At 40.5% G+C, this 22,795-nt stretch overlaps 1 protein-coding gene across 1 annotated transcript in view; it reads right to left on the reverse strand.

The window, feature by feature from the left end:
* myom2b (myomesin 2b) overlaps positions 1 to 22,795 on the reverse strand; it is a 97,972-nt gene that overhangs the window by 71,068 nt on the left and 4,109 nt on the right. The window contains exons 6-14 of the mRNA XM_062463267.1: positions 19,944 to 20,032; positions 19,764 to 19,814; positions 18,491 to 18,655; positions 18,199 to 18,360; positions 14,570 to 14,711; positions 2,401 to 2,600; positions 2,195 to 2,248; positions 1,441 to 1,568; positions 1,157 to 1,340 (exon numbers count right to left, since the gene is read on the reverse strand). Coding sequence (XP_062319251.1) covers positions 1,157 to 1,340; positions 1,441 to 1,568; positions 2,195 to 2,248; positions 2,401 to 2,600; positions 14,570 to 14,711; positions 18,199 to 18,360; positions 18,491 to 18,655; positions 19,764 to 19,814; positions 19,944 to 20,032 — 1,175 coding nt within the window. The remainder of the gene's footprint in view (positions 1 to 1,156; positions 1,341 to 1,440; positions 1,569 to 2,194; positions 2,249 to 2,400; positions 2,601 to 14,569; positions 14,712 to 18,198; positions 18,361 to 18,490; positions 18,656 to 19,763; positions 19,815 to 19,943; positions 20,033 to 22,795) is intronic.

The raw sequence follows: 22,795 nt of genomic DNA on the forward strand, positions 1-22,795 counted from the left end.
CTTTTTCAAGGTTTTTCAAAAATAGCCAAAGTTAAGTAGTTAAATGATTGTGACGCTATTAACTAATTTTGCTGGGGAACCCCTAGCACTCCCTCAAGGACCACTGGTTGAAAACCACTGCTGTAGATCACTGCCGCTATGTGCGCTGGGAGCGCACCGTTTAAGTTTGAAAGTTGAAACGTTTGTGTGTCTGAAACGCTATGTGATACAGTACAGTTTACACAGCACAGTATATGTTCTGTAGCTACTATTGCACTAAATGGTAACACTCAGTGTGCGAAATACCCGTCATTATTCGGGGGGGTCCCCATCTCTCTATTGTTGCGCAATACCGATCTAAATTTGGTCGAGTCCCCCCGGACCCCCCTGTATTTCGCACACTGGTAACACTTGAATACGTTATGCAAAAATGCAACTTGTTTGTTAATAAATGGGAGCTTCCTCAAGCAGCCATCTCTTTCCCGACAACCCCCTCTGTGCACGAACCCTTACATATGGTAATTAAACATTAAAACACCTGCAGCTTATAGTCCAGTGCGGCTTATATATGTACACATCATTCAATTTAGCTGCTGTGGCTTTTATTCAGGTGCGCCTTATAGTCCGAAAATTACGGTATATATGTGAGAGAACAAAGGTTGTGCCCTTGCCGAAGGCAAAGCACACCCAATGAGGGGCTTCTCTATGAATTGAGAGCATGCACATTTTAACGCGGCCATTGTTTGTAATGGGATTGGCATTTCTAAATAAAAGTAATTAATCCAAAACATTTAAAGTTGCAGAAAGTTGCCAGATTTGTCGCTCGTTGCCCAATTAGATTTTTTTGGGCAACGGAATTAACTTGACAAAGTCGCTAAATTGGCAACACTGGAGTCTGCCCGCTGAGATAGAGAAACGCCTCCCCGCGAGTAAATATCCAATCACTATGCACTAAAGATTTTAAATCAAGAAAATAATTGTATATATGTCGCTTAAGCATAGAATGACAGAAAACAGTCAGATCCAAAAACTGTGGTTTAAAAACTGAGGTTTGTATTGAACCGTAGGCTGACTGTATTGTTGCATCTCTAGTAGGTAGGTAGGTAAGGAAGTCAAAGATAGTGGATGAGAGAAAAATAGAGAGGAGAGCAGAGAAAGGTGGAAGGAATGTCCTTACCCTTTAGTTCCAGAGTGTGGATGGGTTTGGTGGGTTCTGAGGCCTCACTGGTTCCATACATGTTAGCTGCTAAAACACGGAACTGGTACTCTTTGCCCTCTGTCAGGTCAAACACAGCATAGCGAGGAGACCTCACAGGCACCTGGGTGTTCACTCTTTGCCACACTCCGCTCTGAGACAGGCTCTGGGGGAATGATCATGCTGTTACTCACATGCACTCAAAGATTCAAACACAATTATTTTTTAACTCAGTCACACACAAAGACATATTACAATGCTAGTACCTTTTCTATGTAGTACCACATAGGAGCCTTGCCGTGATAGGCCACAGGCTTCCAACACAGGACCACATAGGTTCTGTCAATCTCAGAGGCACGGACACCAGAGGGAACCTCAGGAACAGCACCTTCAGCTACAGACACATGCACACACACAATGTGACCTAGAATGTCATACAACCATTTTGCCTCAAATCATACTGTGGTCTTGTGTGGACACACTTCAATTCACTGGAATGTCAGAGACAGGGGTCCATATCTATAGAAGGCATACACACACTTACCACGTACACACACACTGTTTGTGCACAGAGTCTGTTGCTGTGTTGTGTTATAACCTCACAGATGGCTGTGAAAATCCTGACGGAAACCTCATAAAAAGCCAATCCGCATCTGTCTGATGAGGCAGATCTAGATGCATAATCAGCACTAAATACTGGGATACTATCATAAGGAGAGATGAAATAATGATAATTTGTTCACCCTGGAGGAGTCCTGGGGTGAAACATAGCCTCTGCCTGTGTTCACACTTTAGTTAGGCCCTGCACTACACACAAAAGCTAAGATCCCTTTACATTTAAATATTAATTAAATTGCAGCACAAGTAAGAGGGGAAATACTATGTATTTTAGATTTTTGGATGAACTGTCCCTTTAAGGACAGTTTTTTGAGAGAAGTGTTAGGTTTTTTTCTCTCTCAAAGAGGTTCAAGGATCCACATTCATCTGTGCAGCATCAAAGAGCAGACAGTCATTTAAAACCTGCAAGGTCATCATGGTAGGACACCACGTCCAGCTTGCCACCCAATTTCTTAGCTGTCAAAAACAAAAGCACATTGTGAATTTAATGAAAATATTATGAATCTAAGATTTATTTAAAAGATCAGAACCAATTATGTACTGACAAGCACAATAAATGAGTTTGTAAGGTCATGTGTATGTGTTGTTTAAACTTGTAATGACATTACCGTGGAGGTGTTCAAACTCAGTGGGGTCAAGAGCAGCGATGGGCTGAGACATGCGCGAGGCTTTGCTGATGCCATGGGAGTTGACCGCTCGGACCCGGAAGTAGTAGGAGTGACCCTCAAATAGGCCTGGTACTGGGTATTTGCAGATCTTGATGGGGGAGTCATTACACTGCACCCAGTTGTCTGTGCCCACCTCACACCTGTAAATGCATTGACACATTCTCACAGGGCTATCGTAGATGATAGGCAAACCTTCATCTAGGTTTGGAGACACTTCATTGTCTGATATAAGGTTATAATAGATTAACTGCTATGTTGTTGCTATTAACTAAATTGATAAAATCATCATTAACATATCATTGTACCTTCTTTGTTTATATCTATTTAGCTTGTGTCAGCATCCATGTAAGCTGAAAATAACAGTTGAAAACTAGAAAAGGTACATTTCCTGAAGACAATGTGTGTAATGCCTCGGAAATATTCAGATCAAATTTGATAGGAATTTGATTTGTATTGAATTTGGGGGATCAAAATTTTACTATTCATATTTGAGCAACCTGAATTTCCTAGCCTTGAATTTTTGGATCAGATTTCTTTTTTACATTGCAATAAATGCATATGTGAATTCGGCGTTGTTTAAATTTCAATAAAGTATTCAATGCCTTTTAAAATTCAAAACATGTCCAGGGCTCAACAGGGCTTTTTCAAACCCACTGGCCCAAATTTCAGAATTTGGTTTATTCGCCATGTATGTTACTGGCCCCAAGACAATTTTTACTGGCCCCCCCTCCAAAAGTTGGAATTTATCATGGTTACAACAAAACCAAAGACGTATATGTTGTGTTATTCTGTTAACATGTTTAACCATTTATTAAACACATCCTGGATATAAAAAGAACAAAAATGAAATCGGATTTCTAGTGATAAAAAACAAAAAGGTAATAGTCAGCAAAACAATTGACTTTTAACCTCATTCATGACGTGCTCTCTACCCTGCTGACAGCCATCTCTGTACAACTCTGTCTGGCTGAAACTGAATGTAATGTAATGTAAATGTATGATATCACAATAAAATTTGACGTGAACATTCTGAACCCCATAAAAAAAGCACATTAGACTGGAATATCATAAAAACTGTAACGCTACGGCTACACCAAGCGTGGAAATGTTGCTTTGCGGACGCGGTGTGGACTCTAATTCTAATCCGTTGTAAGCAATGAGAGTGGCTACACCAGATGCAGAAACTGAATTTACGCGCCGACAATTTCTGCGCGGAAAATTGAGAAATAGACTGGCTTCTATTTTTATTATTTTCCGCGAGGTTTGCATGGCCCTTGTTACATAGTCTGGTAATAAATCTATGAAAATTATTTTAAATTAAATATTAAATTAATAAATTATTTTGCTGTAAATAATGAAGGAAGCAATAAATCCGATTATTTCCCAAACCCCGAGAGCTGTTTCCATGGAGATTTAACGTTTCTAACGATTTTAACGTTGCTTTTCTATTTGAAGATACGACAGTGATAGTAAGTAGATCGATTTAAGTGTTAAATAGGAAGTAAGATAGTTGACAGTGTTTGTAAAATAAATAAACAAAGACAGCAAAACTGATTCATCTTCAACGCGTCCAGTGTAACCGGCTAAATAAAAGATCCGCTCTGTGAACGTTCTATTTCTGCACAGCAAAATTTCCGCGCTTGGTGTAGCCGTAGCGTTAGAGTCATAGCACACTAGAGCATTCCAGCCTCTATAAAATACATTTTGAATGGTGTTTCTAGCTTAACCCTTGTGTTATCTTCGGGTCATTCTGACCCATCAGTCATTGTGACCCACCGTCGTATTGCGACAAATTTACCGCATACAAAGACAAAGTGAAGCATTTTCTTTTAACAGTTAGGCTGTCTCAGACCCCCCACATTGCAAAGGTTAAAAGAAAATTATTTTAATTTGTTTTTGTATTGGGTAAAATTGGGTAAACACAACGATGGTTCGTTATGAACCTTTGGGTCATGTGACCCGAAGGCAGCACGAGGGTTAAACGGTGTGAAACTAGTTAGGCGTCAGGCCAATGCGTTCAGTAAATATATCATTTTAGGACAAAATTCAAAATGGCCAACGTGGGAAAGTGTTATATTTTACGACTTGGTATGCCACTAAGAATCAGAAGAGTCCAATCTTGTGATTTTTGGTCAAACTGTTCAGAAGTTATGATGCAAGAAATCGGATGGGCTGGCTATATGTAGCAGCAATATATCTACAAAGCATAGAAAACATTATTGTTACTATTATGATTATACTGCTAGACAGCTACTGTGGCGTACCTGGCTTCCAGTTTCACTAAACAGATAATCCAGTGTCATGACATGCTTGATGACTGTGGCTGGATTCGAACCTATGACCTTGCACTTCAAAGGAGCCCGTCTTATCCCAGTGAGCTGTTCTCAGTGCTGTAACTTGCTGTGTTCAGGTACTGTATAAAAACAGTCAGCCTTTTCTCCTGTGGCGACCGTTGTCAAATTTGACCCAAGTTTAAACAGCTGTAATTCAGTCATATTTTGACATATCAAGGTGATTGTGGTCTGAAGATGATTTGATTACATGTAATCAAAAAAAATAGGAACAACGACGAACGAGGAGTTCAAAAAAGTAGGTTTTCATGAAAATTCAAAATGGCAGACACGGGACAATGTGATATCTTTCGACTTGGTATGCCACGTAGAATCAGAAGAGACCAATCTTGTGATTTATGACACAACTGTTCCTAACCAGACTCTCGTACATTTCATTTGTACAGAGAGTCTGGGATCGCTCCATTGACAAGCGTTAACTTCCTTGAAGGCAGGTACTCTGTTGAAGTTTAAAACTATTGGATCTGCCCAGAGCTACTCTGATCTGCCATAACCAATCGCTAGCGTTCGCCTTAGCCAACTCCTTCACCACTACTGTAACGGAGCTAGCTGCCATAGCTGGAAAATCAAACTTTTCCCGAACCCCGTGGGCAGGGGCGTGTCTAGAACATTTTGAACAGGGTGGCCAGGCAGGGGCACAGCCTCAGAGCAGGGTGGCCATCAACCACGTATCGAGACTCATGTTCACATTTTTTTATCTACTTTTTTTGTTGTAGGTAATTAGCGGCTTAGAGCATTCATGCTAGAGGGAAATTATTCTGGAATGCCTGTTTATGCTGTCCATACCAGGTGGGGCTCCTGGGTACATGCTATAGAGTACTTGGCTGACTACATGGATATGCTCAGCGACTACACTGCTACTCTACCAGAAACAGCCAAGTGTGTCTCGGACCTTTGCATACTGCTGGAGGACCACAAGGAATCTTAGACCTGTTGTTTCAATTAAAGGAGTTGCTATTACTGATAGAAGATGGAATAATTACTTTATTAGGGAGTTACTAACAGTACACAGCCCTCAGAATTTGTGTGCATTGACTGGAAATATACATGGTTGCTGCATACATCATTGCCTAACAAATAAGGTGAGAGAGTACATTCAAAAATACTTCATCTGGTGTACGCTATAAAAAAAATTGGGAGGGGGGTTTGTACTGATGTAGCTATTAAATGTGATTTCTGTGGGACTGAGAAAGAAAATGTAATCTTCGATTAAATGCCGCCCCTCAAATAAACGGCGCCCTCGAATAAACGCTGCACCAAAAATATATGAAAACTATTATTTAATTGGTTAAGTTAAAACACTGTATTTATTACACAAATCACAAGTGTACTATAATTCCCTCGAAGCACTGGCAGACACAAGTGGCTTTCTTGCTACAGGTTTATTTGAAGCTTCTCCAAATCCACCGTGAAAACTAAACCCACAGTATAACGTAAAAATTAAGACCACATTAGCTTAATATGAACACAGGGGCGTGTCTAGAACATTTTGAACAGGGTGGCCAGGCAGGGGCACAGCCTCAGAGCAGGGTGGCCATCAACCACGTATCGAGACTCAAGTTCACATTTTTTTATCTACCCTTTTTGTTGTAGGTAATGAAACACTGCAGGAATTTACAATTATTTATAGATTCCTAGAGTAATAACAAACATAAACAATATAACTGATATCATACCTTTACTGTATTACATACTTATTAAATCTTACTGATGTTCAGAGGACATACCTTGATGAGCAGACACTGCATCAGGCACTGTTGGGGGCTCATTGCTGCCTGTGTCAGAGTCATTTCTTTGTTTTTCAGAAAGTTCACATTGTTCAATAATATTAAGTTCACCTCACGTCAGCCCTATGTAGAATTCCAATGATTTTTTCTTTTGTATTGTATGTGGAAGTAGGCCAGACATTATTAGAATAATCGGGTGAGAGTTGAGTTTTTGACATAATTTTGAAAAAGTTATTAAGATTTGTGAGGATTAAGATATTTTCAGAGATTGAGTGAGTGACAGAGTGATTTTCTATAATTTAGTTTGAAACTTAATTGAAAAAGTAAAGGCTGAGGAAGTAGGCCTACACCAAACATTGTTAGAATACTCTGGTGTCCGTTTGAGGTTTTATATTAATAAAAATATTATAAGTCATCATTTGTCAAAATTGTATGGGTAGTTTTTTACCCGGTCCCTAACGCGACGCTGCAAAGTAGCGTGTTCCGAATGTGAGACGAATGTTGAATATGAAACTAACTTCACCTCGGTCATCTTATGACTGAAGTAAGCCAGGATCATGATTTCCACTTAATATACAGGCATGCAAACAGGTCAGGGGTAAAAAAGGTTATAATGATACAGCAAACCCCCAACCCTCTAGGGGGGTCCGGGGGCATGCTCCCCTGGAAGAAAATGTCTTACATTTTAAATAGTTAAACGCACCAATCTACTGCACGTTGAGAGCAAAATTAAGAGGCTAGATGAATGTAGAAAACCTCTCCCCACTTTGCCCCTGATTGGCTGTGAGGGTTAGGCATTAGAAGTGTCAATTGGTTCCAGAGCCAGTTGTAGAAGCATGGGTAAAATGCTGTGTTGGCCAAGGCCACGACCCCACCCCATCCAAATATTTTCCCATCGGATCTGCACAAATCATGTAGGTGACCCATTTTGTTTTCAAAAAGGTGAGTCTCACCTAAAGGTGAGGAGTTTGCATGCCTGAATATAGTAAGCTTGGCAGAATAACAATACAATGCATTGTGTTACTTATGTTAACTACTCTACAAACGAATTATCATGTGAAACACTTACAGACAAATGGGTATTTAACATCTTATAAATAAAATGTCTCACATATCGTGAATGCTTGCTAGCTAGCATGCTATTTATCAAAGCAAGCTACAGTCTGTAGAGACTTTACATCAGGCTATTTTTGGAATACGAACTGTATTCCATACACCGAAAGTAAAGGGGCTGCATGGTGTTGAATAGCGTCATACAATAGCTCATATTTAGTTTCTGAATGTTTATATCCTTATGAATATCTCCCAGCACACATATGGAAAAATCGACGTTAGTATCATCAGTCTTTTCTCATGCTTCTCCAGTTTAGTTGTTGAACATGCCGCTCAGCCTGAACTCCCGCCCCTCATATTCATTGGCCAGTATTCATGCATACGGACAAGACTGTCAGCAAATAGCCGATCGCATGGTAGGGGTGGCACCAGTGGTGGCCAATCACTTTTCAGTGGTGGCCAGTGCCACCCCTGGACACTCCCTGGACACGCCCCTGCCCGTGGGGAGGAGGGCCACAAAATAATGGCCACCAACAAAACTCAGCAAGGATTGTTCTTGCTCTGGATATTCGGCAGCGTTGCCACAACGGACGGAATAGCTTCGCTTGCATTTTTCTCCGCCGCCATTACTGAACTACAACTCAAACTAGTGCAGAACATCAACGTCATCATTCTCAGCCACTCCCTCTGTTCGCTGATTGGACCTACAAACATTTTATTTCCAAAAACCGACTAATACACCGAAATCCCAGACCTAGTACAGAAGCAAAATGAAAATTGAGCGGAAGTACGTAGGGCAGAGCCAGGCTAGCGCTATAGTGCTTCAGTGGTCGACATGAAACTTGGTGACAATTATCAGGAGACTGTCCCCAATCAGTGTGCCAAATTTCAAAACTTTGTACCATACGGTTCTATGGGCTGCCATAGACTCCAATGCCTAAGTATAATAATAATAATAAATATAGCTGCAAGCAGTGATGAAAGGGCCAAGCAGCATTCGATATGGAAATTCAGTAGCTAAAGAAGCAAAGCAAAACGTATAAAAAAGTATTTGCTTTTTTAAAATCACATTATACTTTTTGGCAACGCGGTGGCGCTACCCCGAAACTTTTGATTACCTTCATGGCGTTGCGCAAAAGACGTATACCGAGTTTTGTAACGATAAGCCGATGCGTTCGGTAAATATGTCATTTTAAGACAACATTTGAAATGGGCGACGTCCAAAATGGCCGACGTGGGAAAGTGTAGAGAAAGAAATCAGAAAGAGTCTGATCTTGTGATTTGGGCTCAAACCGTTCAGAATTTATGAAAGAAAGAAATCCGATGCGCTGGCTAGATGTAGCAGCGTTATATCTAGAAAGCACAATAAATCTGAATCTTATAAATCCCCTGAGAATGAAACATTATCGTTACCATTATGATAATACTGCTAGAAAGCTACTGTGGCGTACCTGGCTTCGCTAAACAGATGATCCAGTATCACGACATGCCTGATGACTGTGGCTGGATTCGATACTACGACCTTGCGTTTCAAAGGAGCCCGTCTTATCCCAGTGTGATATTCTCGCTGCTGGGAAATGCTGTGTTTGGTTACTTTATAAAAAAAAGTAAGCCGTTTCTCCCGTGTCGAGCCTTTTCAGATTTGACCCAAGTATAAACAGCTGTAATTCAGTCATATTTTGACATATCAAGGTGATTGTGGTAGGAAGATGATTAGATGACATGCTTGTGATGACATTTCCAAAGTTTCGTCTCCATACGGTAGACCGTCGCAGAGTCAAGGCCTCACGTCCGCTTTGGCGTGCTCTTTGTCAAAATCGTTTACGTGTTATTCATGAACGGTTTGACTTATCGATAAAATTCAAAAGATTTTTTGTCCGCATGGTCTGAAGCTGATCTGTTACAATTTTCATGAAAATCAGAGCAACGGCCTAGGAGGAGTTCAAAAAAGTAGGCATTTCTTAAAATACAAATGACGGAAAAACATTCTTGGCGACAATGACGTAACAGGGTTCAGTCGAATCGTCTGCATCTAAGGAATCCAGTGATACCTGACTTAAGAAAAACGGTCTTACGGTTCAAAAGTTATAGGCGTAAAACCACCTTCAACTTTGACCCCTTGATGGCGCTATAGTGCTTCAGTGATAGACATGAAACTTGGTGACAATAATCAGGAGACCGTTCCCAATCAGTGTGCCAAATTTCAAAACTTTGCACCAATCGGTTCTATGGGCTGCCATAGACTCCTAGTCCTAAGTATAATAATAATAATAATAATAATACAAAAACTAACAAAAACAATAGGTGCCCTAGCAGCTTCGCTGCTTGGCCCCTAGTAATAATAATAATAAAACTAACAAAAACAATAGGTGCCCTAGCAGCTTCGCTGCTTGGCCCCTAGTAATAATAATAATAAAACTAACAAAAACAATAGCTTCGCTGCTTGGCCCCTAATAATAATACAACTAACAAAAACAATTAGGTACCCTAGCAGCTTCGCTGCTTGGCCCCTAATAATAATAATAAAACTAACAAAAATAATAGGTGCCCTAGCAGCTTATCTGCTTGGCCCCTAATAATAATAATAATACAACTAACAAAAACAATAGGTGCCCTAGCAACTTCGCTGCTTGGCTCTTAATAATAATAATAAATATAGCTGCAGGCAGCAATGGTGGATTCCTCCAAAACATTGAGAACCATTGAAAAATGTATATTATTTACAAATTGCCACTGTATAGAAAATTCCATGCTGCAGACTTACCAATGGGATACTAAATCTGAAATGCAATACCATCAAGATCCACAAGGGCCTTTGCTTCAAGCCAATGAGTGAGTGGGGGCTTGGTCAGCCCACAATTTCCTGAAATGTTGTGTGTGCGTCTCGCCAAACTTGTGCGTGTGTCAAGGGACTCTGTCCCCTTGTGTGTGTGAGAATTTAGGGTCATGATGCTAATGCTTCAGTGAAATAGTAGACTACCGTTTCCGAAAGTAGATGTGGGCCTACTTCCTTAATAATATCAGATGCATAAAATGCATACTTATTATTTATAAAGATAAAATAGATTTAAAAGCTTTTTTTTTTTTGCTGCTCATTTACAACTCTAAATACGATTGAAGTGTACAATGAAATAGATGTCTTCTCATTTCCCCTGCATGAGGCAGCCTCATAGTTGAATCAAAACAAATACATTTGGCAGACCGGTGGAAAATTGACCTAATCTCTATGACTTAAACGTCCTTTTAAGTGTTTCCCTTCTCGTGATATTTTCAGGCATTTAGCCTACTCATATTGCATTCATTCATTAATAAAGAACCCCCTTTGAAGATTATTCTACGACTTTACCGGCAGTAGAAGATGGAATCGCGATTCAAACAGTACCATCTGCTAACTGAAAATATGCCCCCAAAAACGTAAATAAGCTTGACATTTATTTAGTGGAAAATCGCTCATTCATAAAAAGCTCACTGGTAGCGATCATTGTCAGTAACAACGCAAAATGTGATATAGCCCTGTGTGGAGAAGCTGCCCCGGTAAATTGTACTACTACGGTAACAGTACTAGACTACTGCTGTGTTCGTCTTGGTAGCGATTGCGTTGGTTGAATTCGATTTAACGTTCCGTTGTACGGTTTAGGTTGAAATTAATTATTTTCATGAACAGATTGACAAAGTTTAGGCTGTGGCAATGAAGTTCAGGTTAGTAGTCAGATAGTTTCACCTATTGAAAGACTTTTGATTTAAGTAAGGGGAGTGCCGAACATGTTCTGTTGCCGTTTGACTTCCTAAACAGCTGTGTAGATGTTTTTGTAGTGTGTCTCGCGTAGGCTACAGCATTGCAGTGAGCAACACTGGTTTGAAACCACAGGTAATGATAATTTCACCAACAAATCGTTGACTTGTAATGTAATGTCAAAATAAATCCTACAACGAAAATGTATTTGTGAGGAATGTTTATTTTAACGATTGAAAACAGATGCATCATAGACCATTGTAGTATGTGTTGCCCGGGCAACAGAGGCTAATGTCATGCTAATGCTTCAGTGAAATAGTAGACTACCGTTTCCGAAAGTAGATGTGGGCCTACTTCCTTAATAATATCAGCTAATATTGTACATTACATTTCACAATTGTGTTTCACATCACAAAGTAAAATGAGTAAATAGTTATCACCCTGGCCTCTTTGCTTGTGGCGTTTCTGCAGCTGCCTTGCAGTAAAGCGATAGTTAGCCTAGCTATCCCCCAAGTTAACAGATGCGAAACGAATGTTCTGCTACAGGTAGTCATGCGTGTTTTCGTGACGTAGTGACGTTAGTAACGTCAGTGACTGGCTAGTAAATTAGCCACTGTTAGCTTCACTTTTCGCCACAAAAACTTAACTTGAGCCTAAACCATGCAACGGAACGTAAATAAAAATACAAGCAACTCAATCGCTACCAAGACGAAACTTTTGACACCTAGGTTGTCTATGTAGGCCAAATATTGACGAAGATTTAGGGGGGGCAAAAAGAAATAATAATAATAATATATATGTGAGAGAACAAAGGTTGTGCCCTTGCCGAAGGCAAAGCACACCCAATTTCCTTAGCAATTAGCCAAACATGCATGTTTCAAATATTCACCAAAAATCAACTTTTCATCTCACAGTCAACTTTTTCTCAGATTTGTGTACTAAACATTCTCAAGAGTCTTCATAGTATCAGAGTATCAGTTTTTGACTGGCAGATGTGTAAAGCATTATTTTAGCGTTGGCGATAAATTCGATTTGCTTTATATTACATTTTTGGAGATATGAAGTTGCCTTTGAACATGGTAACATGTTGTAGTGTCTTCCACCGAAATACCAAGTTTAGTGTTGATATCTCAAAGATTTGCTGAGATTTTACCCAAATTCCTGTTTGGTTGCTTTGTTGCCAATTATGATTGGCTGTACCAGACAAACGGTTTTGAAAATCAAATATATAAATAATTTGAGTGAGGGTTGCTCTGACGATGATGGTTGCCAATTCTGGGGAAGATTGGAAAAAAATTGTAGGAGGAGTAGGCTTTCAAAGTAGCCTGACGTTGTCATACTCATAATTCTAGTCAGAATATGAGTCTGAGAACTCTCCGTTGGGCTGTGACTATGGGGCGTGTTTCAAACGAACCTGGAAAACAAATGCCTCTTCGCTCAATTGGATAGATCTACAACCAATCAGAGCAACGTAGTAGTTGTGTCCCATCTTCTTCGCGACCATCGGGGCCAGCTGATAAATTAAACTTTTACCGAATCCCGTAGGAAGGACGGAAAAAACATATTTTCCATCGACAAATGCCTTGATTGCGTTTCTCTGTTCCTCTTTCAAAATTAATGCGCTGTCGATGTCTTCTAAAACAGACTCGATGGCAGAATCATAACATCCCAGATCTCCAGCGGTAGCCATGTTTGTTCAAAACGAATTCAACTTAAGCACTCTTTTGTGACGTGGGTGATTACGTTACTGTTGATCATCTGTCCATCATCGTATAAAGCCCGCCCTGGCAATTTCATTGGTCCGCCCAGATTCTGTTTTTCTGTAGTTGTCCCCAATACGAGACCCTCCAGACCCAACTTCACGACCAAATTTTTTTGTGGGCGGGACGAAGTTGGGCTGGCAGCCAGGCTACTTTCAAAGGTTTTTGATAAAACCGGAAATGGCGGAAAATCTATATAACCGGAAATTGACGTCATAGGATGCGTTGAACTCGTCTTGATCCAGGGAATCAGTCATACGGTTCAAAAGTTGCCTAACCCTAGCTTTATTAGGATTCAAACAATAGGTGCCTTAGGTGCTTCGCTGCTTGGCCCCTAATAATAAGTATGCAGAACAACAGTAGTGTCTTTGCTTTCAGCAAACACACTAATAACTAATTTTGGGGGAAATCGTAGGGTTTGCTTTCTTGCGTCGGTTGCAGATGGGTCCGTTTATTATGAAACAAGCTGAACCCCCTTTGAAACAAGCTATTCTAACAACGTTGTCACCGGCAGTATTTTTCAGATGGAATCTCGGTTCAAACAGTACCTGTTAACTGAAAATATGCCCCCAAACATGTAAATAAGCTTGAAATCTATTTAGGGGGAAATGGCTAATTCAAAAGTTTTCTGGAAGCGATCATTGTCAGTAACAAAGCCAAAAGCGACCATTTGGTCTCAGCCTAGAGCCCTGCGTGCAGAAGCTGAATTGTGCTACGGAGCAAGCTAGCAATAGCAGCTAGCTTGTTCATAAATGTCAAGCTTATTTACGTTTTTGGGGTCATATTTTCAGTTGGTACTGTTTGAATTGCAATTCCATCTGAAATACTTCCGGTGACAATGTTGTTACAATAGCTTGTTTCAAAGGGGGTTCTTAATGAATTATGCAATGTGAGTAGCCTAGCTAGGCTAAATGCTTGAAAATATCACTAGAATGGAATAACTTAATGGGATGGACCCACCTGCAACCAACGCAAGCAAGCACACCCTACAATTTTCCCAGGAATTGTACCCTCTCTAGTTTAGTTTGACATTACTTACTGTACATGCAAGTCTTGAATTGCCTAAATATACGATGCTGCTAGTACACTAGCATGTCGTATCTATGCATCATTGCGCACGTGTGCTGATGTTGTGACGTTGTGACATTGTGACGTAGGCTAGCACTGAGTTCCCTTGTGCGACAAAAGGCACTTTTTGCCACAAAAACGTAATTCAAACCTAAACCATGCAACGGAACGTAAATCCCAATAGAAGCAACGCAATCGTGACCAAGACGAACATTTTGACACCAACGTTGTCTATGTAGTCCAAATATTGAGGGATCCTTAGGGGTGCGAAAATAATAATAATATATATGTGAGAGAACAAAGGTTGTGCTCTTGCCGAAGGCAAAGCACGTACTCTTGCCGAAGGCAAAGCACACCCAATAATAATAATACGTATCCAGAATAACAGTAGTGTTTTTGCAGTCCTCCAACTCTTACTTGTCTACGAAGTATCCAATGATAGGCCCCTCTGTAGTTGTGTTGGGGGGCTTCCAGGACACAATAACATAATCTCTGTTGGCATCGTGGATCTTGATGTCCATGGGGGCACCAGGAGCTCCCGGCACGGGGGGAGGGCCGTCTAGATGGGGGCAGAAACAGAGTGCCTCTTTACACAATTTTCACTATTAATATAGTTATTTTCAAATTGTTGGCTGGAAATCTGAATACTTCTTTACATTTCCATCATTAGGATGACAGACAGGACACTCCATAATAGAACGGAAATTACTTAAAGATCCTGTAAAGTGGAATTGAAAACAAGTTTTAAGTTCACCACACCACAGAAGAATGTGTTATTAACTACCCATTCGAATTAGAATTTAAAAAAACACAGACAAGTATGTTAAATTAGGTTTTGAAATCGTGAGAAAATCAGCACTCTTTTCTGCTTGAGACTGAGGAGGCGTGTCGCCTGACGGAGCTGAGGCTCCGCCCCTCGTTGCCTACCTACGACCCAGATAATGGATGCTACGTCAAGCCGAACAAAACAGTACAGAATTAGAATTTATTTGTTCAATGAGTGAAACATACAGATGCATTTAAATAAATTGTTCCCCTGAGCTGTAACACAGGAGTAAAAATGGACACCAGAGACAGCAGACAGTGAGCTCTCCAACTACTTCTAGCTAGTGCTGTCAGTTTAACGCGTTATTAACGGCATTAACGCAAACCCATTTTAACGGCGTCAATTTTTTTTATCGCACGATTAACGTTCTACGCGATAAACCAGGCTAAGAAACGCAAAGTACGGATCTGAAATATTAAGAGACAAAAAGACATCACCTTCTCTAGACAAGATTTTACCAATTGAAAAACGACTTGTAAAATGTTTATTTTACATAAAGCTCAAAAAACTATTTTGCGCTCAAATAAAGGCCCCAAACATTCGATTGCGCGGGGGGGGGGGCTTGAGCCTTGTTGCCCAGGGCACAGAAAATTGTTAATCCGGCCCTGCTTTCAATGGAATTCAATCATATATTGACATATCAAGGTGAAATTGCATATGGTACTTCAGAATGATGTCAACTTGAAGGCACTAACGTTTGAAAAACCATCAGTCAAAATTATATTTGATTTATTAACACAAAGATATTGTGGCAATGTGGACATTTACATAAATACACTTCTTTCAGCCATTTTGTGCATTCCTTATTCAATAGAAAGACATAGAAAGACATGTATTCTACAAATCTGTAACAAATTTCAAGTCGATTGGATCTATGGTTCATGAGGAGAAGGGTTTTGAAGGTTGTACCAAATGTGGACAGTACAAGAAAGGTTTCCTCCCACCGGAGGAACCCTAATAATAGGAATACTAACAAAAACAATAGGTTTCCTCTAGTGCTGTCAGTTTAACGCGTTATTAACGGCGTTAACGCAAACGCGTTATTAATGGCGTTAACGCAAACCCATTTTAACGGCGTTTAACGGAATGTTTTTATCGCGTGATTAACGTTATTTTTGGCCTAGCAAACGTTATAGTTTTTTTCACATGCTGTTGCAACAACTACTGACGTTAGAAAAACTACAACACTACACCGGATCTAGCTAGACCGGAAACAAAACAACAGGCACGCCGCACACACTTGTTTGGGCTTGCGAGCCGGCTAAAGAGTATTAGGCTAACGTTACGTTTTGAGTGGATGGCGAGCACGAGACGCCGAAATGGATGCCAATAAGTTCTGAATGGAAAGTTTACTTTTAAAAAGTTGCCAAATAGTTCCATTGACAAGACCAAAGTGATCTGTGTGTTTTGTCGTTGTGAACTGAGCTATCATCGCAGCAAGTCCAGTCTGAAATACCACTTGATGGCCAAGCACACAGCTGATGCAAATTCTCCGCCCCCTCGTCAAAGCCAGGCGATTGCAATGTTGTTTTCAATTTAAAAAAAACATTTGCACCAAGCAATCTGATCCACTTTTCCATGTTGATAAGAGTATTAAAATGAGAAAAAATAAATGGACAAAAATAAATCAAGGGACATTTAGAATAGATAAAAATGTGCGATTAATTGCGATTAATTGCAAGTTAACTATGCCATTAATGGGATTAATCGCGATTAAATATTTTAATCGTTTGACAGCACTACTTCTAGCACATTAGCTACCAATTCACCAAAATACCATCATTCTACACCGAGTAGCCTAATATCAAGTTAGCGGTTTGCACTAACTCATAGCAGAGATACCTCTGGAAAAGTTATCTAGTATAATTATAACAAGCACACAGAACTGAGTGATGAACTGCTGGCAGCGGTGGATAGTCCAGTTGCGACCGGAGGAGGAACGGCCGGGAGGGCGATCACTCGGTACGGCTCCGCGCTGCAAGAGAAGCCGTGTGTCCCTGAACCCCGTCTGTCCCTGTTAAAATTATCCGCCGTGAAATGGTCACTGCAGAGGCGGCTGTTGGAGTTTATCCGAAGCTTTCCATCAGCGTGGCTCTTCACAAAATCAATCCACCTACCGTATTTCTTCGAATAAACGCCGCCCTCGAATAAACGCCACACCAAAAATGAACGTTGTGTAATAAACGCCGCCCTTGAATAAACGCCGCACAAAAAGAATCTGAAAACCCCAGTATTTATTACACATGTACATAACTTTCTGCACAGCTTTCTGTTTAAAAGCTAACGTGTATGAACGTTTAGGCATGCTGCTTCAGATTTCTACACAATGTAGAACACTTGTATTTGAGACAGTTGTATTACCAATGCACACCTAATTGATAGCAAATGAGAAAGGGAGTTGCCGCACTCATAGACAAACAAAAAAATAGACAAGGATGTCAGCGGTAGTAGCCTAAATGAAACCTGCGTTTTTAGCTGCAAGCTTTACTTGTCACAAGGCCAGCAACGAAGTTGTCTATGGCTGAAATCTCTCTTACTAATCTCTCTTACCAATTACTAATTAAATGCCACCCTCGAATAAACGCAGCCCTCGAATAAAAGCTGCACCAAAAATGAACGTTATTTAATAAACGCCACAGCGTTTATTCGAAGAAATACGGTATTTTTCCTTTCCTCATCAATAGGGAAATTAAATAGCATTGCAGCGCAGCTGAAGTTCTTGCATCCAGGGAAGATGCAGTTGCGGATGGAGGGAGACATCCTGAAGCTAGCTAGCTAGCTGATGTAGGCTACAATCACAGTACAGCAGGAGGAGTCATTCAGTGATCTGACGTAGATGGGTCAAAATGACGTAGATAGGTAATTTTTTGGCTCCGCCCATTAAAACCTGATCTGAAAACGGAAGAGAAACTGTTCTACGGTCTAACTCCACATTTCAGTGCGACAAAGTTTTCGCGCTTTGCACATGCTTTCAATAACTCATTTCACACGTATATACTGTACTGAGAAGCAAATCATGGAATTTGCTTTACAGGATCTTTAATTTATCCCTAACCCTTTACTTATCAATTTTTTCAATTTCTCAATTCTCAAGCATTTTTGCTTGAGAATGATTGCTGCTAATATATCAGAATCATATATCTGCCTCAGCTGAGGGGTCTTCCTTGGACTAGGAGATCCTTTTGGTCAGAAGAATGGTAGATTGGATGCCCAGTCCTACCTGCCACGGAGACAAAGTTGCTGTGCTCTGCAGCACCCCCTTTGGTCACCATGCAAAGAGTGTATAGACCCTCATCTTCCTTGTACAGGTGAGGAAGAGTGAGCGAGGCCACACACTGCCCCTGCTCCATCTTCACCCACTTGGAGTCAAACAGACGGTGCTCTGAGTAGACGAATGAGGACGAAAATGATGAAAATGAGAAGTCACAAAAAGGTGAACAATGTGATGGTTGAATAATGGTTTTGGCTTATATTAAAATATGTGTTAGTTACTGCACACATTGAGGTGTTACCATCTCTGAACCACTGGGCCTCAGGCTGCAGGTTGGCCAGGTTAGGACTGATTGTCATGGTGCAGGTCAGAGTGGCTGAGACTCCTTCTGTGGCAAACACTGCTCCGAAGGTCTCAAGGAAGGTAATGTTAATCTTGGTGTACTGGATCTTTGGAAGTATGGGAACTAGCAAAGGCAGAGAAGATACACACAATCATTGACATTTAGTCATTTAGCAGTTACAGTAAGTACAGGGACATTCTCCCCGAGGCAAGTAGGGTGAAGTGCCTTGCCCAAGGACACAACGCCATTTGGCACAGCCTGGATTCAAACCAACAACCTTCTGATTAATAGCCCGACTCCCTAACCGCTGAGCCATCTGACCCTCCAATCAATATAATGAACCGTCAGCAGCACTACCTCATCAAGACAAACTCAGGTCTCACCCTATCAAGACTAAGTGAGTACTAAGTTGCTTTTTGGAAGGCTCAATACAACATAAAAATGATTAAGCTTGCGGTGTATTACATGACTAAGCATTTGTATTTCAATGTATTGTGTGATCCAAGGGTTTAGTTTGTGGGAGGTGGGGGGGAGGTAACCCCCCCAATATTCAAACGATAACGATATTTTAATATTATTAATGTTGTGTTATGTTAATTAAACCCCCCCAATGTTCAAACTAAATTCACATCCTTGGTGTTATCTGTTCACTTTATAATTTCAAAAAAGTTTTCTCGAGGGAAGGCACACAGATATGAATAAAATGTAAATGCAATGTGTATTACAATGGCTTCATATTGATGCAACATACTGGTTGAGTTATTCTGTTGAAAGAGGGCTCTAAATACAAGGGCAGAAAATCAGCTTAGTGCTGTTTTAATGGATTTCTACTGCAGTAAAAGCTATGAATAAGCTAAGATAAAGGGATCACTTGTTACGCTATCGCCAAATCTACACAGTGCAAGATCATTTATTTTCAATCAGCTTGATCTCTCTCCTTCGCATTTTCAAAAACAGACCAACACATAAAACCAACACTGTGACTTTTCAGGCGCAATGAGATACAGTATGTGTTTGTCAGACACAGCCGTTAAGTTAACCAACAGTGGTTTCCCTAACATGTCTTCAGGAAGCCTGATAAAGGCTTTTGTATTTCCATCTAAATACTGTATGGCTGAGCCTGCGTCGATGAGAACCATCCTGATGTGCCTCTCTGCAGCTCCCGAAGATTTAGGTAGAGGTCTAAGGGTAGAGCTCTCAGCTAGTAGGTGTAGATGTTGGTCGGACTTACTCTGGTAAGGCAGCCATGCATACACAGAGGTCTCCTCTTCTAATTTAAACCCTGTAGAAAACATATGATAAACGCACCTGATCAAACAAGTCATTTTCAGTGTTTCATGTTTCTTTAAGTCAAGAGCAGAGCTGAATTAATACTTTCAGACAGGAGTGTGTGTGGTGTGTGCAGACTTACTCTTGACAATGATGGAGGCTTGTGTGGAGGCCTGGCCATGAATGTTCCCTGCTACAGCCGTGTATTGAGCAGTGTCCTGAGTTTCACACCTGTCCCCCACGCAGAAAAAATTGCACACATTTGAGATGGAAACAATACCACATTGCTAACATATTCAACAGCAATGATTTGTCTTACTGAAGCTTACCTAGCTTACTTAACCCTTGTGTTATCTTCGGGTCATTCTGACCCATCAGTCATTGTGACCCACCGTCGTATTGTGACAAATTTACCTCATACAAAAACAAAGTGAAGCATTTTCTTTTAACTGTCGGGCTGTCTCAGACCCCCCACATTGGAATGGTTAAAAGAAAATTATTTGTATTTGTTTTTGTATTGGGTAAAATTGGGTAAACACAACGATGGTTCGTTATGAACCTTTGGGTCATGTGACCCGAAGGCAGCACGAGGGTTAATATGTTCTTCCCTGACTTTTGCACACGCCATTCTACTCGCTCTCTACTTTTCTCGCTTAAGCTTCTGCTTCTCTCGCTGTCTATCTCCTAACATGCACTGTAAACTTTCGCTTTGATTGTTGGAGTTTCGTGAAGTGATGTACAGTCAGGTCCATAAATATTTGGACATTGACACAATTTTCATCATTTTGGCTCTGTATACCACCACAATGGATTTGAAATGAAACAATCAAGATGTGCTTTAAGTGCAGACTTTCATCTTTAATTTCAGGGTATTTACATCCAAATCAGGTGAACGGTGTAGGAATTACAACACATTTTATATGTGGCCCCCCCCTTTTTAAGGGACCAAAAATAATTGGACAAACTAACATAATCATAAATCTAATTGTCACTTTTAATACTTGGTTGCAAATCCTTTGCAGTCAATGACAGCCTGAAGTCTGGAACCAATAGACATCACCAGACGCTGGGTTTCGTCCCTGGTGATGCTCTGCCAGGCCTCTACTGCAACCGTCTTCAGTTCCTGTTTGTTCTTGGGGCATTTTCCCTTCAGTTTTGTCTTTAGCAAGTGAAATGCATGCTCAATTGGATTTAGGTCAGGTGATTGACTTGGCCATTGCAGAACATTCCACTTCTTTGCCTTAAAAAACTCTTTGGTTGCTTTCGCAGTATGCTTCGGGTCATTGTCCATCTGCACTGTGAAGCGCCGTCCTATGAGTTCTGAAGCATTTGGCTGAATCTGAGCAGATAATATTGCCCGAAACACTTCAGAATTCATCCTACTGCTTTTGTCAGCAGTCACATCATCGATAAATACAAGGGAACCAGTTCCATTGGCAGCCATACATGCCCACGCCATAACACTACCTCCACCATGCTTCACTGATGAGGTGGTATGCTTTGGATCATGAGCAGTTCCTTCCCTTCTCCATACTCTTCTCTTCCCATCATTCTGGTACAAGTTGATCTTGGTCTCATCTGTCCATAGGATGTTGTTCCAGAACTGTACAGGCTCTTTTAGATGTTTTTTGGCAAACTCTAATCTGGTCTTCCTGTTTTTGAGACTCACCAATGGTTTACATCTTGTGGTGAACCCTCTGTATTTACTCTGGTGAAGTCTTCTCTTAATTGTTGACTTTGACACAGATACGCCTACCTCCTGGAGAGTGTTCTTGATCTGGCCAACTGTTGTGAAGGGGTTTTTCTTCACCAGGGAAAGAATCCTTCTGTCATCCACCACAGTTGTTTTCCGTGGTCTTCCGGGTCTTTTGGTGTTGCTGAGCTCACCAGTGCGTTCTTTCTTTTTAAGAATGTACCAAACAGTTGATTTGGCCACACCTAATGTTTTTGCTATCTCTCTGATAGGTTTGTTTTGATTTTTCAGCCTAACGATGGCTTGCTTCACTGATGGTGACAGCTCTTTGGACTTCATATTGAGAGTTGACAGCAACAGATTCCAAACACAAATACCATACTTGAAATGAACTCTAGACCTTTTATCTGCTCCTTGTCAATGAAATAACGAACTCCCTTTATGAGGGAATAACATACACCTGGCCATGGAACAGCTGAGCAGCCAATTGTCCAATTACTTTTGGTCCCTTAAAAAGGGGGGGGGGGGGGCACATATCAAATGTGTTGTAATTCCTACACCGTTCACCTGATTTGGATGTAAATACCCTGAAATTAAAGCTGAAAGTCTGCACTTAAAGCACATCTTGATTGTTTCATTTCAAATCCATTGTGGTGGTATACAGAGCCAAAATGATGAAAATTGTGTCAATGTCCAAATATTTATGGACCTGACTGTAAATAACACATGTGATTGGACAACACATCGTAGTATGGAACGCTTGTCTGGGACTTTTCCAGCTGAGCTGAGATAATTGAAAATAACGGTTGTTTCATCATTATTTAATTGAACAATTCTGTATGAGAAATGTATCTAGGTCCAGATTGAACTTTCACTCAGCCCGGATACGGACCGACGTCCGCAAATCGCGCACCCCTGGTATACATGATACATGTATAGATAAAGTTTGGTAAAGCAATGCCATGAAATTAATGTTCAATGACGATAAACTATTAAAGTATAAAATAAATGAACATGTACTGTATGGGCAATTATTTTGAAATGTACAGTTGATACTGCTAGACACTCCACTTTATAAAAACAGTATTTTGCTGTCATGTATATTCAAATTATGGACATAACAAAAAGAATCGGTACCGTGCGTAATTTGAATATAAATTATGCCAAAATACTTTTTTCCTGAAGTGGGCCATCTGTTTGGCACTAATAACTATATATTTCAAGAGTGAGACATTCTTTTTTATATTACTTTGATTAATGGACCCAAATCTGCCATTAATAGTGTAAGCTTTAAAGTGTGG

This window comes from Osmerus eperlanus, chromosome 6 (genome assembly GCF_963692335.1).
Source record: "Osmerus eperlanus chromosome 6, fOsmEpe2.1, whole genome shotgun sequence".
Classification (NCBI taxonomy): Eukaryota; Metazoa; Chordata; class Actinopteri; order Osmeriformes; family Osmeridae; genus Osmerus; species Osmerus eperlanus.